Consider the following 16,195-nt stretch of genomic DNA (forward strand, 5'->3'; position numbering starts at 1 on the left):
TCTACCAAACGGATTTCTGTTCACTGACAAAGGCAAAAATAGCCAATCTTCAGGATCGTTCGAGTCCTGACTCTGCTGACTGATATCAACGACTAGATGCATGTGTGCCACGGCGCCCAAACAGGAATGCACAAGCAATATACGATTATGCACAAAGACAAGAACTCCAAATGACGACGCCAAGCATCTTGCTGACTGCGCCAAAAACCAGTTTTGTGGTCGATCACCCAGCTTGTCTTCGCTAGAACAGCGTCACACCCGGATATTCCGCTTCGCATCTCCCCAACGCAAACGACGAAAAACTGATTTGAACACGATTGTATCGCTGTATTCAAATGGACCCTGCCTCAGTCTACGCCTCTCTCCCACTGGATCGAGCGCAAAAGGAAATCCGGGTCATTGAAATACTCGAAATTTCTCCACAGCTTCGATGCAGGCTCAGCAAAGCATCATTGTTGCACAATCCAAAATTCTGTGCTCTGTCTTACGTCTGGGGCGCTTCAAAGGAATCTCAAGACATCATCGTCAATGATGTGACTTTTTCAGTGACGAAAAGTCTTGCCGACGCTCTCACCAATGTTCGCATCCACTGGGAAGAGTTCTTCTCGACATGGAATCGAGAAGAGTTCTTCTCGTATCAAGACCGAGAAAAACCCTTCCCGCGTCTATGGGCTGATGCGCTTTGCATCAATCAAGCCGACAATGCAGAAAAAGGCCATCAAGTGCCTTTGATGAAAAATATCTACTCTTCTGCTCAAGTCACATTTTGCTCTTTGGACGCGATATCTCCGAGATCCAACATTCCTGCTGCGATTGACCTCATTCACGAGATTGCTTCACGACTCGACCAGAAACATCCTGACACTGGACCAGAGACTGCTGCAAGCATCCTGGAAAATCTTCCAGCGCGACGATTCTACAAAAAAGCCGGACACGAACGTTGGCAAGCAAAGAACTACCAACGCGAAGCCGATCAAGTGAACATCATCAACGACTTCAGTGAACTGCAATACTGGGAGCGAGCATGGATAGTTCAAGAGCTTGTTGTGTCGAGACAAGTAGTGTTGTACTATCGGAAAAGCTCAATCAGCCTCGAGCCATTTACGCGAGTCGTCCAGTGGGTTTCGAAATTACTCACGGAATTGCGTGCGCCAACCAGTCTTCCGCAAAGGGCTCTACCACATGAACAACTGATGATAGCGAATAGTCTGAACAAATTCGGGACAATCAACAAGATACGCACCCTGCGGAAACTCTATCACTGCACCTGTCCGCAAGTTCACGACATGCGCTTGCTTTGGGTCGAAGGCGCTTCATTCCGAGCTACGAACCCAAAGGATCACGTATACGCGCTATGCGGCATCGCCAATCTCGATATACCACCACGATACGACGAGAGTGTATCTGTTGCAGAAGTGTACATTGAATTCTGCGTGGAGCAGACAAAGATTCCCATCTTTGCACCGCTGAACTTCCTCACTTATGCAGGACTGTCGAATGGAGATCCAGCGAAGCTTGGCTTACCTACCTGGGTACCGAACTTCCCAGATTGTGCAGAGGCATTTGGAGTTCCCATTCATATCTGTTTACCGCATGTGCGGAAGGCAAAGATATGGAAAGACTGTATTGGAAGCGTCGAGGATATCTCGATCCGCGATCGAAGTCTGCATACAACATCACTTCATATCGGCTGCATATCAGACATCAGCCCAACTCTTAGCACCGACGAAGACATACCTGGTTTCCTTCCTCATCTCTACAAGATGCTAGACGATGCATTTAAAGCTACAGAGACTCCTTATCGTAAGGACTCTCATCCCTTTCTCAAGTTGGCTAGTGCTTTCTACCACGCCAGGATTCCCAACAAAGTATGGAATACAATCGAACTGATCAGGGTGGCGAGAATGTTTCTCTACCTCCATCTGTCAGTCCTCATTTCCGATGGAAAGTACAAGTATGATGAGAGCTACTGGGAGGACTTTCCTAAGAACATCTGCTGTGATCTGGAACGCTACCTAGAGGTAGGAGACTTGGAAGATGAACCATATTTCAGATTCTTCGTGAGGATCATAAGTGACAAGTCGTTTGACGGGGTTGATTGGCCGCGCAATGCCTTCGGTGATGTCAATCATTTTTCGAGGGGTGTTCGAGTGGGACGTACAACAGGGAACGAGTTTGCACTGGTTCCTCCGCAAGCAGAAGTAGGGGACGAGATAGTGTTGTTAACTGGTTGCTACAGCCTGCCTTTGATCAGAAAGGTGGAAGAGCATTATATTTATATTGGGCGGGTGGGTTTTGCTGAAGAGATTGTTGAGAAGAAGCTTGATGAATACAAGGCGGGCCAGGAAAAGTTGGAGCATGTCGAACTTCAGTAGTATTCTATACATTAATTATTCTTCACAGATCATAGTGCCTTGCTGTGAAGAAAATCCAGTATCTTTCACGCTGCAATCAATCCGGCTTGTGGTTTGCTAGGTGTTTGGTCTGATCCTTTGTTGAACACAACACAATGTCACGCAGCTGTCTGACGACAACCGACAAAGGTAATAAAACTTCACTCTGAGAACCAACAAATGAAGAAAGAAATAGAACCAACGGAATCTTCCATGTCTTGTCCATGTCACCTCTCAAATGTCGCTGTAGCTAATGCTAAGAATTGAACTACCTACCCGGTAGCTTGGTCTGCACAGGGGTGTCGACTTGGAAGTTGTGCAAAGTCCCGCTTTGTTCCACACTGTTAATGATGAAGCAGTTATCGAGTGAGTAGCCTTTTTCTTGACTTACGGCGTGACTGCGAAGAACACGTAATATCTCAAACGTGATTTGCAAACTTACGCGGCACTGATTGCCGTTTAAAGTGGCCAAACTCGCTAAGCTCGGGAGTGCGGCTGTCGATCGGAGAGTGCCGACCTAGCCGCAGTGACGTTCACAGGGGCCATTTACTTATTCTTATCATCATATCTCAAACATCGCGCTGGTCTACCCTTGATCGGCGCAGTGGATTTCATCTGTGCTTTGATTGCATAGCCCCAGCACAATCTGATCTGACATGACGATGGGTCGTCGAATCGAGCAGCATGGACAACAACTTATTTTTTTTTACCGAGTTTGTTGTAAAATAAGGAGTAGATAGGACATTATACATGCATGTGAAGAAGCACAATTCACCTTATTCCGCAATGGCGAAAAGATCGTGGTTTCGATCTTTCGGAGCCGGATGAATCCGACGTTGACGATGAGCACAAGAGTGTTGAGGATCGTTTGATTAGCGTCATGACTGCCGCAAAGGACCCTGACCTTGAGTTTTGGGACTCTAGGAGTTGCAGAATCTACAAAAGGATAGTTGATGAGGCTGTCGAGATCATGGATGTTGGCCGCATATTCTCACATATTGCACCGCCAGTCCAATGACACTACGAAGCCCCGGTAGATTTGAACCTGGCATTGTTTCCCGATACGTTTGACTTTCGCATTGAGACAATCCATGATACCGCGTTTGTGATCTCCATCACTCCAGGGGAAGCAGCCGCATCACGTTCCACGCAACGATGACAGTCCTGATCCCAATCAAGACAGACTTTCAGCCTGGCCCAAAAATGTCGAGATGCTCAACAAAGGACATGAACCTCAGAGTACCAGAAAAATTGGCCGCTGGAAGCATGGGAGACGAAATTAGTAGATCAGCTTATGCAACTTAGAATATGGTCTTTAGGCTATTTATTTTTGTAATCTAAGACTTAGGAGGTTAACTTTTCTGCTACCCAGTAGATGAAGTTTGTGAAGAGATATAGCCCTCAGCCGCCTACAATCACTTAGCTCATTGCCTTTGCTGGTGGCTTCATGTCAACATGGGTAAACAAAGACATTGCCAGGACAGAGTATGGTGACAAGCATGCGTTGAAGTTGAACACGTTTACGTTATCCAAGTGTCCCGAGATTCTAGAGGCTGAGAGAAATAACCTCTTCCGGGACATTATGCGCACTTCTTCAGAATAATAGTAGGTAGTGGGCTGTATAATGCCAAGCTTTGATGCGACACAAGGCTTACTCAGTGCCGCATTGCAACCAAAATGTCTCTGTCTAATAAGGAATTCTCCGTAGCGTGTTGGTTATTCTGTTTCATATTTTTTGGATCACTAAGTTTTATGAAACGTCATCGTCATTAAACTTAAAGTGGCCCCTGACTAGGAAATACCCTTTATGCAGTCAAGGTTGGTAGAGATGCATTGATATCTCGGTAGGAAGTGTCGGCACACAGCCAGTCTGTCTCTGGAAATTACAACAGTCACTCAAGTCGGTGTGAGATTCTAGAACCAATCAATTGGACATCGTGGTTTGTTGGCAGTGTTAGATTGGAGACAATGAGGCGCAAGCTGCGCAACCCGCTAAACCAAGGAATCGCCGGCCCAACATGACCCACACGCTTTGTCTTTAGTATCGGTCTAGACTCAAAGTATCAGAGTTTAATTACTCGCTGTTATCACCTTTGACTATTCACTCACATTCACTCCCTTTTTTGCGTTATTTTCACTCTTTTGACAAACTGCATTGGGCAGTCATTGTCCCTCAATGGCGTCTTTATTCTGTTTTCTGTTCATCTCATTACAATGCATGCTTTTGCTACACACAACAGGTGTCTTATCTCAAGCCATCAAACATGAAGCCGATGTCGTCATTTATGGCAACACAGTCGCTGCCATTTCAGCTGCCATCCAAACAGTCCGAATGAACAAAACCGCTGCGATAGTATTTCGAGGAAGTAAACTTGGTGGCTTAACGACATCCGGTCTGGGCTGGACAGACTCCAAAGACGGCAACACAATCGGCGGTATCGCAAGGGAATTTTACGAAAAAATCTACGAATACTACGATAACGACGATGCCTGGAAATACGAAACAAGAGATAATTACATCGACAAGCACATTCGAGCACAACCGGGTCCAGCTATTGGCGACAAGGTGCAGTGGACATTTGAACCTCATGTCGCCGAGAAGATCCTGGAGGACTGGCTAAAAGATGAGAAAGTCCCCGTCTTCCGAAATGAGGCTTTAGTCCGTTCAGAAGGAGGTGTCCAAATGGATGGAACAACGATCAAGTCATTCCAAACAGAGTCTGGGTCTACTTTCTCGGGCAAGATGTTCATTGACGCAGGCTACGAAGGCGACCTCATGGAGACAGCAGGAATCTCAAACCGAGTCGGACGAGAAGACGAGGAGGAGTTTCACGAATCAGCAGCAGGTATTCAGATGAATGCGCCCAACCTTCTTACGACGATCGATCCATTCAACGACGAAAAGGACCCTCACAGTGGTTTCATTCCCGGCGTTGGAAGAAACACGACAGAGGTCGCTGCTCAACAATCGCGTGGTAAAAAGGACCATCGCCTGCAAGCCTTCAATTACCGACTTTCCTTGACCAAACACAAAGACAACAAGAAGGATTTCTTCAAGCCAAAGGACTACAACGAGTCACAATACGAAATTCTCTTCCGCTACATCAAAGCAGGCCACCGAGGCCCTTTCTTCACGACACAGCTCATGCCGAACCTCAAGACCGATACCAACGCAGCATGCCTTGTCAGCACCGACCTCATCGGCGGAAGTTACAACGCCACGGCCAATTATGCTGAGTACTCCTACAAGGATCGAGAAACCGCTGCGCACAGACATACTGTCTGGGCTCAAGGACTGCTGTGGACATTGGCAAACCACAAGGACGTACCGGAGCACATTCGCGATGAAGTTTCACTTTGGGGTTACGCCAAGGACGAGTGGACGAGTAACGACAACTGGCCGTATGAGATTTACATCCGCGAGGCGCGACGCATGAATGGCGTTTACACGATGACGCAGCAGGACATCCAGCACCCCAAGGAGTACAACGATACTATTGTCGGAGTGGGATACTACACGCTTGACGTGCACCAAGTCGAGCGTGTTGTCGTTGACGATCGAATCTTCGACGAAGGCCTTGTTCATGTTCCCAACCCTGGGCCTTTCCGAATGCCATACGGCTCGATCGTACCACGCAAACAGGACGCCGTCAACTTTCTGAACCCCGTGACAGTGAGCGCTACACACATCGCGCTGTCGGCGATTCGGATGGAGCCGATGTATATGATCTTGGGGCAGAGCGCAGGGACGGCTGCTGTCTTGGCGATAGAGGATAATGTGAATGTGCAGGAGCTTGATCATAAGAAGTTGAAGAAGAGGTTGGAGGGCGATACCCAGGTTGTGAAGTCTTTTGCAACGAGCTTGAGGACGGGATATGTGCATGGAGCGATCTCTATAGCGATAGTTGTTTGGCTTCAATTGGCTTGATGAATGCGTATCTAATTAAATAGACAAATATAGACTATAAACTATGACAGCGATCTTTTTACTGGACGTGACTGTGAGTATGGTGATGACTTCAGCATACCTAATCGCTATCCACGTTGTACATAGCGTCTGTCTCGAAAGATGCTTCATCACTGAGAAGAAAAGCGATAATACGAGCGATATCAACTAGTTCCGCCCTGTGCATCCTATGCATCGTCAATTGACTTACACTTTCTAACAATAAGAATTCATATACGTTACAAAAGCAATGTATCTCGTCAATTTAACAATGCAACCTCAAAGCATAACATTAACAACAACCTATACTTATTCCCAAACGTCTCTTATGGCTTGAAAAACATCTCGTAGCCTTTCCTTGCCATTCTTAGGAACAACTCTTACATCATGATTACCTTGCAGATACTCCAACCCCAACTCCTCTTGGTTCATTAGGGCCAGTTTCAACGCGATATACAGTCGTTCCGGATCAATATACTCATTCTGGCTACGATTCAACCGTATCATCACCAAGATTATGACACGGCGATCAAATTTAGCTCCCTTGGAGGCAAGGAATTGTAAAATAGGTACCCATTGCCCCCATGCTGGCTTCATATTTGAAGCAATGAAGCAGTCCGCAACGGCTGTTGCAAGGATCTCGGTCCATATCGTCGCCCCAGAACAGTCAAAAACCAAGCTTGGGTTGGCGCCCATTTCTACCAAACAGCGATACAGTTCCAGGCTCGGAGGTCGACAAAAGTTGGCATTCAAGAGGAGGGGCCAAGGTCGTTCTGTAACTACAGCGGCTGATTGGATTGTTTTCCGCCGACTTCGTAATTTTGACAGTAAAGTCGATTTGGGTTGTACATTATCGATAAGCGGATATTGAACGAGATCGCCATGGTCTTGGTTCGTGTCAATAGACATGCCGCCTGTGGACGCTCTGGCGCGAACGTAGTCGACAAAACCAAAACGAGCTGTCAAAGCAACAAAGCCAGTGCTATAGAGATGCTCAAGGTAAAGGTCGAGGACAGATGGATCTGGAAGGCGATTGTAAATGTAGATACATTCATCCTTCGGTAAAGCCTTCTGAATAGTCTCGCCAAGGCAGTCTAGAAGTCGAATCATCAAGACCTTGTCAGCCATGACATTTGATGCGGCCACTATGCATGATTCGACGAGACGGCAGAGCCTGGATCGACTAATCCATCTCCCTTCTCCTAATGATCCTTTCAGGAGGGCGAGATTTGCTGAACAAAGTTGTAGATGGCAGTCATATTGTCCCACTGCATGGTTCAGGCACGACTGCACATCTGGACTGCTGAGATAGTCTTTGACGGTTCGGTGAAGATACTGTATCTCGCTGCCAGGCCCGATCTCTAACAAGCCCTTGCACCTACTATTAATCCGTCGACGTACAGTATCGATACGGATTTCTTCCTCGTCTTTTGTGAAACACTTGACTGGGAGATCCAACGCAAAGTTGGGACTTTCTTCATCAGCAAGCGAGAAGAGAAGGGCACTCGGGGGCGACGAGCTCGTTGCCACAAACTTGAAGTACTGAGCCGCATGTGCAAAGTAGAAGGGATCCAACGACTCTGTTATGGTAGCGTACAGAGCTTCCAAGTCTGGTGGCAAGAGGTCCAATCTCCTTTGCAAGTCTGATATGCGATCGTCGTGGGTAAGCCCAGCCAAAAGTGAGTTGACAACAAGGCGAACCCACAGGAAGACGCCAGATGATTTTGTGGTAATGCTATCGATCAACGCGCTGGCGTATTGCGGGTCTCTTTTCTCTAGTCTTGCGAAGCCCTCGTTTTGATTGAGCTGCGAGCCTACATAGTGAAGGATATCGGGCTGAGTGTAGTCCTGCAGTAAAAGATTTGGCGCTTGTAGAAAAGCATCTTCAAAAACGAGCCAGGGCCTGCTTGACACGCAGATCTTGATGTTGCCCAGCTCCAGTAGGTTCTGAATCGTGGATATGAGGTTGTTTGGGTCTCCTCCGTATTCGTCCAGTCCATCGATGAAAAAGCACACTTTTGCTTTCTCCTGCTGAACTAGTGCTTTAACGGCGTCGTGAAGTAGCACCTGGAGCTGGTGATCGCTGGTATCGAACCTGGCATGTTGGTTGAAGATGCAGTACTCTTCCCACTCCAAGGCCGCAACTCTGGGGATGATCTGGGGATTTTGCTCGAATAACTGAACGAGAAGGGCTCTGAAAAGACCTGCCTGAGACGCAACGATGGAGGAACCAGCAGCCCAGAAGTAGAAGCTTGCGAGAACAAGTTTGTCAGCAGAAGAAGCCCATGTCTTCAGATACGTTTTGCAGAGGTCGCTCCCATAAGTACCTCCATCAAGTCGACCTAGGAACTTCATGAGAGTGGACTTGCCAGATCCTGCTTTCCCCGTGATCCAGTATAGTTGAGATTCAGAAGAAAGCCATTCCTTGAGCTTGGTATCTCTACGATGGGCGTTATCTGTTTCCAAAATCCATCGAAAAGTGTCCTCGTATGGTTCCGCAATCGTAAGCTCTCTTATATTCATCTCTTTGTATCTCAGAGATGATATCAACTTTTTTTCGGCCTCTACGCGTGTGAAATCCGAGATACTGTAGGCTGGATAGTCCGACTTGACAACCCCACCGTAGTCTTTAAAATACGGACTCTTTCGAATGGCGTCTTGAACCTCACCCTTGAGACGCAAAGCTTCATCTTTGCGATTCTCAATTGGGACATAGCTAGAGACATAGTTGATGACGGTGCCTCCAAATGTCCCCGAGTCGTGTTGTGTAGAGTTATGCCCCTTGGTCTTTAATTGAGACAGAATAGCTTGCTGGGTGTCCAGAGACCTGACAAGGTGAGTTCTTTGTGATTGGTTAGTTATCAATTAGTAGCCAACAGTCTGGAGATGTCTGGTTTACCTCATGGATACCAAAACATCGATACCGAGCTGTCGCCTGTATTCATCAATGCGTGCAGATAGCTTGGAGATTTCATCTTCCTTCCACATGGCCCTGAAAGCTATCATGGTAGTATCCATGCGCCCGCCATTGTCGTGAATTTTGATTTTATCAAGCTTTTCGACTAATTCGTTGATGACCTGGATACAGCTCGATGCCAATGTAGATATGCGCGCTTCCGATTCAGCAGTGAAGGTATTACCGGTTGGTATCTGTGTTTGCGCCTGCTGCAGCTCTTTGAGCACTTCTCGTAGACCCAATGAGGCGGCCTGCAAATCTTTGAGGTCTTTCGGCGCATTTCTGCCTGACTTGACGATATCATATGCCTTGGCTGTAAATTTCCCTGTTGCTTCGACGAATTGAAGCACATTGCCAGCAAGGGCAAACACAGCTATCGCTTCCATGTTCTTGTAGACGTTGAATTGGGAAATCGATTTATTCTGACACAATTAGAATGGTAGCTAGGAGACGTTTGTGAATAGGTAGAGCTGTGCTACGCACACAACCAATTGCTAATCCCACACAAAAGACCCAGTACATAGGCGTCACGTGCAGCATTTCTATAAGCTGAAGGTCCTAGCCTCTTTCGGAAGATATCCCTTATTTGCATCGCATGATAATAACGCAATGATGTGCCGTCGCACATCAGTCTCAATTCAGCTATAAATTGCATATAAAGATTAACCCCGCTACACTGCCCCAAGCTCGTAGATTGCCCACGGTTTAACAGCCAACTGTGTAGTTACACAGTGATACAAGTAAGACTGAATGTCTCACGGAATCACAGTTTGCCGCGCCAAATATTGGAAAGGAAAGGCCAATCAAAACATAATATCAGGCCCTGGTGCATATGGTGTACTAGGTTAAGTAAGATACAAAGAGTGTCTACGTTAACATCACGATATAAATATAAATGTTAACTACTGATTAATGCAAATAATCCTATCTTGCAAGATTCTTCAGCTACCTGAAAATGCAACATGTGCACCGTCTCTCCCATCCCATACATGTTGAATACGCTCCATCGTCTCAGTAAATATCCTGAGCCCACTCCTCTTAGCAGAACCTTGAAACCACTGGATAAACGAGTCTCTGATACCAACATCGTCCGTTTCACAAGCTGCAATAAACGCAGGCCATATCAACCTCAAAGACCCATAACCCATTCCCGCATCAGAATCGTCAAACTCTAGTAGCCGATCACGTACACCAAGCACATGTTTCTCAAGCATACTAGGGTCCAAGTCATAGATCCTGCGGTAGAAATAGACAGAAAGGGCATGCTGCATCGTATCGGCTAGACTGTTGAGAAGATCGAAGGATCGTTGTTGTTCTGTGTCTACAGGCGCTTCTGTCATCCATATTGACTGGCGAAGGATGTGGAGTTGCTTGATCCATCTCTCAACAGCCTTTGCGCGAGCCATGAATTCTCTCAAAGGCATGGCTTCATCTTTGCTTTCATCCTTTTCTCTCGCGAGACGTATGACTAACGATAGCATAAAGAGGTGTAGTTCTGGTACGCCAAATATCTCAGGATAAAGTGTGGCGGACCAAATGCCAGGATGCTGAAGGTGTAAATCGTTCTCGCCTTCCTCTTGGCCCTTCACCTTTAACATCTCCTGGTCTAGGTCTCTCCAACTCGTGAGACGGAACGATAGATTATCCACACTATAAATACTCGCATCGCTGGCCTCAACCGCTTCACGTACGCGATTTCGATGATCCAAATTCAGTCTGCAGTCGGTAAAGCTGCTCTCATGAGATAGTCTCTCGAAGACATAGCAATGATGTAGTAGTCGAACTTTGCGTGACTTGCGTCGCTTAAGACCCCTCAGTCGAATAAACTTCTCAGTCTCCAAGAAGTAGTACTCGGCCTCGTCTTTGTTTCCAGAAAGTACTGAGATTTGCACCATTGTTAACAGTGCCATTAGGATGGACTTGTATTTGGCCCGTTTCGGTATGTCGTATGCTGTCTTTAGCATCATCCGGATATGATAGTGGGCTTGTTGGTAATATGTCTTGCCCTGATACAACCATTTTGCGGAGTTGTAGATCCCGCCGAGACTAAATGCGCTGATGGATAGAGTCCCATAGAATGCGCATAGACTTGCATGGTCCATTTCATCACCCAAGGTCAAAGCCGCCAAGCAATTCTTAACATGTGGGAGAAATAAGATGTGCCATGGGGTCTTGCTGTGGCGATATGGCGTCAAGCCTCTGAGAACTGTCGTTGAGTAGTGTTTTATCAGCAAGACAGCATCTCCGGGAACGTCATGTTCCGCTATTGGACCTGGACTTGGTGATGGATCGGCTAATGGCAACATTGGCGACTGCACCTGCATGATGGAGGATACTGTGATCGGTGATTGAGGGTTTGGCGCAACTGCGGACTCATCAGGCCAAGGGAATATCGGTCCAATATCCATGGAATCCCACCAGTCTGGTATCTCGATGTTGCCAGGATCTAGCCAATTGGCTAGGGGAAGACTGTCGAAGGTGTTTAAAAAGTCTTGCGGTTGTTGATTGACTGGCTCAACAATGGTCGTTATGTTATCCACGGATGGCGAGACTACCTCAATGTCAAAATCGAGATCCGGGACGACAATACCTTCCTGGTCATCCACGACATGGATACATGAAGAGTCTACAGGGTCCTCATGTACCACGTCAAGACTAGGGATAGGGCCTTGTCTCGACTCTTGGGTGACCCTAAAAGCCCCAAATGGACCTCTCGATATTTGTATATCTGACGATGTTTGTTCACATTCGACATCAATTTTAGAGAGATGCCAACTTGCCAACCTGGGATGAATGTCTCGAATAATCTGCTCACTCATGCATTTCCTTTCATGGTCGGTTAATAGTGGCCGTCGAAACTTTGCCGTTGTTGTAGATGGGTCATCAAAGTCGAAGAAAATGTCTATGTTGTAGCCCCCACATTCGACACCAGCGATGTTACACATTGAGCAACCGGGACGACCTTCATCGCATTTCACACGACGGCCGCGACACTGTAGTTTGTCAGATATATGTTTCGGTGCGGGTCATCGGCAGTGGACGTACGGTAACGCAACCACCAAATGATCGGCTCCGTCTTCCTTGGCGCTTCTTGGTACGAGCGTCGGGCTTCCTTTGTGAGAAAGACATATCAGAAAGGAGTTATTTCCTTGACAATACTTGCTTTGCAAAGAAACAAGCTATCCATCGATGTCGATACAGGACGACAGGGTTGTCGTCGAGCGCAAAGATAAGGTGCGGTCTAACCCAAGGTGGACGTCCCCGCCTTTCGGATATCGGCGACCTGGAGAAACCTTCCTAGCTTAGTGGGAAGACTTCTTCTCGGGAAAGGAACCCGTAGTCCACAACAATACAGGGACTTGCTGCATCATCGTTGTTATTATGCGTTGGCGAAACATGGCAATTGGACAAACGCAGTGCGGTATCATTCAGACGATAAGCCGCTGTCGTAAATGGAAGGTCATATCTGGTGGGGAAGATAGACATCCGAGGGTGCATACACTGTGCAGCTGGATGATCTGTCTACCCGATTGAGTCAGATCATCTTGACTCTGGGATACCTCAAACCGAAGCAAACTCCAACTCTGAAATTGAACAAGTCAACGACCCAAGATATATAGAGTCTGTCATTATCGCCAATCATTTTCTCACAGACTTAACCACCAAGACACATCACATATTCGCATCTCATTCCGTCTCATTTCAACTACGAAAATGGGTTCCCTACCAAAGACAGCCAACAAATTTGACGTCCTCATCCTGGGCGCCGGCCTTTCTGGTCTATGCACTCTCTACAACCTTCAAAAGCGCTTCCCCGATTGGCGCATCAAAGTCCTCGACGCTGCCCCCGATGTAGGCGGAACGTGGTACTGGAACTCGTACCCAGGCTGTCGCTTTGACTCTGAGTCACTGTCGTACTGCTTTTCATTCGACAAAGAGCTTCTTGATGAGTGGCACTGGAAAGAGGCCTTCTCCCCGCAGCCAGAGACCCACAGGTACATCACGTACTTTGCCGAGAAGCACAATCTTTACAAGGACATACAGCTCAACACCATTGTTACAAAGGCGACATGGAGTGAGTCAGACCATACTTGGACTTTTATCGACGAGGCTGGTAATGAATACACTTCAACCTTTTTCGTCAGTGGTATGGGCTTCTTATCTGCACCGACACTACCTGCCATTGAAGGCATTGAAGACTTCAATGGCAGACTGTTCCACACCTCGCGCTGGCCCAAGGACCTCGACGTAAGTCGCGACTTTGCTGGAAAAAAGGTTGGTATCATCGGTACAGGTGCAACTGGCATTCAGATCACCACTGCATTATCCAAAGATCCCAACATTGAGTCAATCAGTGTATTCCAACGCACAGCCAATTGGTCCGCACCCCTCCGAAACTCCGAGATCTCGCTCGAGGACATGGCAGACCACAAAAAGAACTACGACAAAGTCTTCAAAGCTTGCTCCGAAAGCTCGTCTGGCTTCCTGCACAACGGCGATCCTCGCAAGTCACTTGAAGTGACAGAGGAAGAGCGACTTGCTTTATGGGAGAAGCTTTACAATGAACCTGGATTTGGCAAGTGGCTGAGCGTTTTCTCAGATACATACACCGATCGCTATGCCAACAGCCTGTACTCTGAGTTTATGGCCAACAAGATCCGACAGCGGGTAAAAGATCCAGCCGTCGCAGAGAGTCTTATCCCGAAGAATCATGGCTTTGGAACTCGCCGCGTACCACTGGAGAGTGGTTACTTTGAAGCGTACAACCAGCCAAACGTTCATCTCGTCGACTTGCAGAAGACACCAATTGATCGTGTCACAGCGTCTGGGATTCTGACATCTGACGGCAAGGAGCATAAACTCGATATCTTGATCTGCGCGACTGGCTTCAATGCCATCACTGGAGCTTTCAGTGCTATCGAATGGCATGGGAAGAACAACCGTCCACTCATCGCAACCAGTGACAGTCCTAATGCCGACGAAGCAATTTGGCTTGACCACCGACCGCAGACGTTCCTTGGTCTCACTGTACCGTCCATGCCAAACATGTTCATGGTACTCGGCCCACACCAACCTTTTGGAAACGCTACTCGAAACATCGAGTATGCTGTGCAGGCTATCTCAGATCTGCTACAACATTGCAAGGATAATGGGTACACTTCTGTTGAGCCTACGACAGAGTCTGTTGAGCAGTGGACTGAACATGTTGTCAAGTGCAGTGAGAGTCAAGTTTTGATGAATGAGATAGATAGCTGGATGACGGGTGTCAACAAGAACGTCAAGGGCAAGACGGTTAGAAGTGTGGCGCGGTATAGTGGCAACATCACTGAGTATCGTCGGCGATGCCAAGAGGTAAAGAAGATGGGCTACAAGGAACTTGTATTTTCCTAGATTATATTTAAACCTTAGTCTTTATAGTCCAATTGCAATGGGTTCAGATGTATCCTTCTGTGTCTTGTCCTCCATGATATTTGTACCGCCTCACTACTTCATTTCTTGACGGCCAACTCCTTCAAGCCATATCGAACGGTGGCTCTCTGATCACATGTGATACTAAGTTCTTGATATTGCTTTTGTTATTACCCAATACGCACACAGAAAACCGTTGGTCACGCCACCATTTCGTGTTTGGCGTTCATTATTGGTGACACCGCAGCCAGGGTCGCATCAAACTCTGTGATCTGTTGACAGACACGGGACTTCAATCTTTCGCTTCTGCTTTGACCCCGTCAGTGCGTGACACGTTGTTACACGTCGTGTTATCTATCAGCTCCTGAACCGTTATCATGCATCCCCCGCAATTCAAATGAGGAAAGTTATATCTGGTGGCTGATCACAGTGGGGTAATGCAGCGACACGCCAATACGACTTTGACAAAATGGGCAAGTTTCGCCAGACTAGTGTCGGGAATCGCTGTTCCAGTTCTGAGACTGACTGATATGGAAGCGATGGGGTCAAACTGCTGTTGATCCATATAAGAGCAGCATTTATTCTGGCAATTCTCTGTAATATTATTGAAAGAATTATTTCGCATTAGAACACTCATCTCATCACGTACTCATATCACCACAATGGATGTCCCAGGTTTCGCTTTAATCACAGGAGGTGCCTCGGGGATTGGCCGCGCATGTGCCAAAGCCTTTGCAAGAGATGGCTCTGCTGGTATTGCCCTCATAGATCTCAATCTCGAAGCCCTGCAAGCAGTCAAGTCCGAGATAGAACAAGAGAAGCTATCACCAAAACACGATTTTCGGATTGAGCTCTACCCTGCAGATGTCATAGACGAGACCAGAATTAATGAAATCGTCGACGACATGGTGCAGAAATTCGGTCGCATAGACTACGTCGTCAATGCAGCTGGCATCGCCATCAAACACCAAGGCGGAGCAGCATTCGCTCAAACAGCTGACTGGAATCGTGTCCTCAACATTAATCTCAACGGAACTTTCTTCGTTCTGAGAGCTGCTGCAAAGGTTATGCTCAAGCAAGACCCAATCAAGTCATCGATCAATGGAAGGGATCTACAGCGTGGCTCCATCATCAACTTTTCTTCCATCCAGGGTGTTGTCGGTATTCCACTGTCTACCTCGTACACTGCAGCAAAGCACGCCATCATTGGTCTCACACGTTCTGCATCAGAGGATTATGCAAAGGACGGACTGCGCATCAATGCAATTTGTCCTGGGTATACGGAAACGCCAATGACAACAAAGAACCCAGACGTACTCAAGGCGATGCAAGAGAGGATATCTACGGCGGTTCCTATGCATAGGATGGGACAGCCTGAGGAGATTGCAGATGGCGTTTTGTACTTGGCTGGTGGGAGAAGCTCGTTTGTTACTGGGTCAGCTTTGGCTGTTGATGGAGGTTATACTCAGAGATAATGGATAGGCTGCTGCT

The 16,195-nt window shown here is 47.2% G+C and overlaps 5 protein-coding genes across 5 annotated transcripts; 4 read left to right on the plus strand and 1 right to left on the minus strand.

The window, feature by feature from the left end:
• Positions 1–335: 335 nt before the first annotated feature.
• FPSE_02411 (uncharacterized protein) lies at positions 336–2,375 on the plus strand (the record flags this gene model as incomplete). The annotated part of the gene is made up of 1 exon (XM_009255530.1): positions 336–2,375. One exon carries the CDS (start codon positions 336–338, stop codon positions 2,373–2,375), a length of 2,040 nt encoding a protein of 679 aa, XP_009253805.1.
• A 2,194-nt stretch (positions 2,376–4,569) lies between these two features.
• On the plus strand, positions 4,570–6,321 carry FPSE_02410 (uncharacterized protein; the record flags this gene model as incomplete). The annotated part of the gene is made up of 1 exon (XM_009255529.1): positions 4,570–6,321. One exon carries the CDS (start codon positions 4,570–4,572, stop codon positions 6,319–6,321), a length of 1,752 nt encoding a protein of 583 aa, XP_009253804.1.
• Positions 6,322–6,421: 100 nt separating this feature from the next.
• FPSE_02409 (uncharacterized protein) lies at positions 6,422–12,424 on the minus strand (the record flags this gene model as incomplete). Its single annotated transcript, XM_009255528.1, has 7 exons — positions 6,422–6,518; positions 6,551–6,555; positions 6,724–9,181; positions 9,239–9,717; positions 10,285–12,023; positions 12,111–12,288; positions 12,341–12,424. The coding sequence occupies 7 exons, from the start codon at positions 12,422–12,424 to the stop codon at positions 6,422–6,424; spliced, it is 5,040 nt and encodes a 1,679-aa protein (XP_009253803.1).
• A 585-nt stretch (positions 12,425–13,009) lies between these two features.
• On the plus strand, positions 13,010–14,686 carry FPSE_02408 (uncharacterized protein; the record flags this gene model as incomplete). The annotated part of the gene is made up of 1 exon (XM_009255527.1): positions 13,010–14,686. One exon carries the CDS (start codon positions 13,010–13,012, stop codon positions 14,684–14,686), a length of 1,677 nt encoding a protein of 558 aa, XP_009253802.1.
• A 680-nt stretch (positions 14,687–15,366) lies between these two features.
• On the plus strand, positions 15,367–16,179 carry FPSE_02407 (uncharacterized protein; the record flags this gene model as incomplete). Its single annotated transcript, XM_009255526.1, has 1 exon — positions 15,367–16,179. The coding sequence occupies one exon, from the start codon at positions 15,367–15,369 to the stop codon at positions 16,177–16,179; it is 813 nt and encodes a 270-aa protein (XP_009253801.1).
• Between the last annotated feature and the right edge of the window lie 16 nt (positions 16,180–16,195).

The sequence above is a fragment of the Fusarium pseudograminearum genome, chromosome 3 (assembly GCF_000303195.2).
Source record: "Fusarium pseudograminearum CS3096 chromosome 3, whole genome shotgun sequence".
NCBI lineage: Eukaryota > Fungi > Ascomycota > Sordariomycetes > Hypocreales > Nectriaceae > Fusarium > Fusarium pseudograminearum.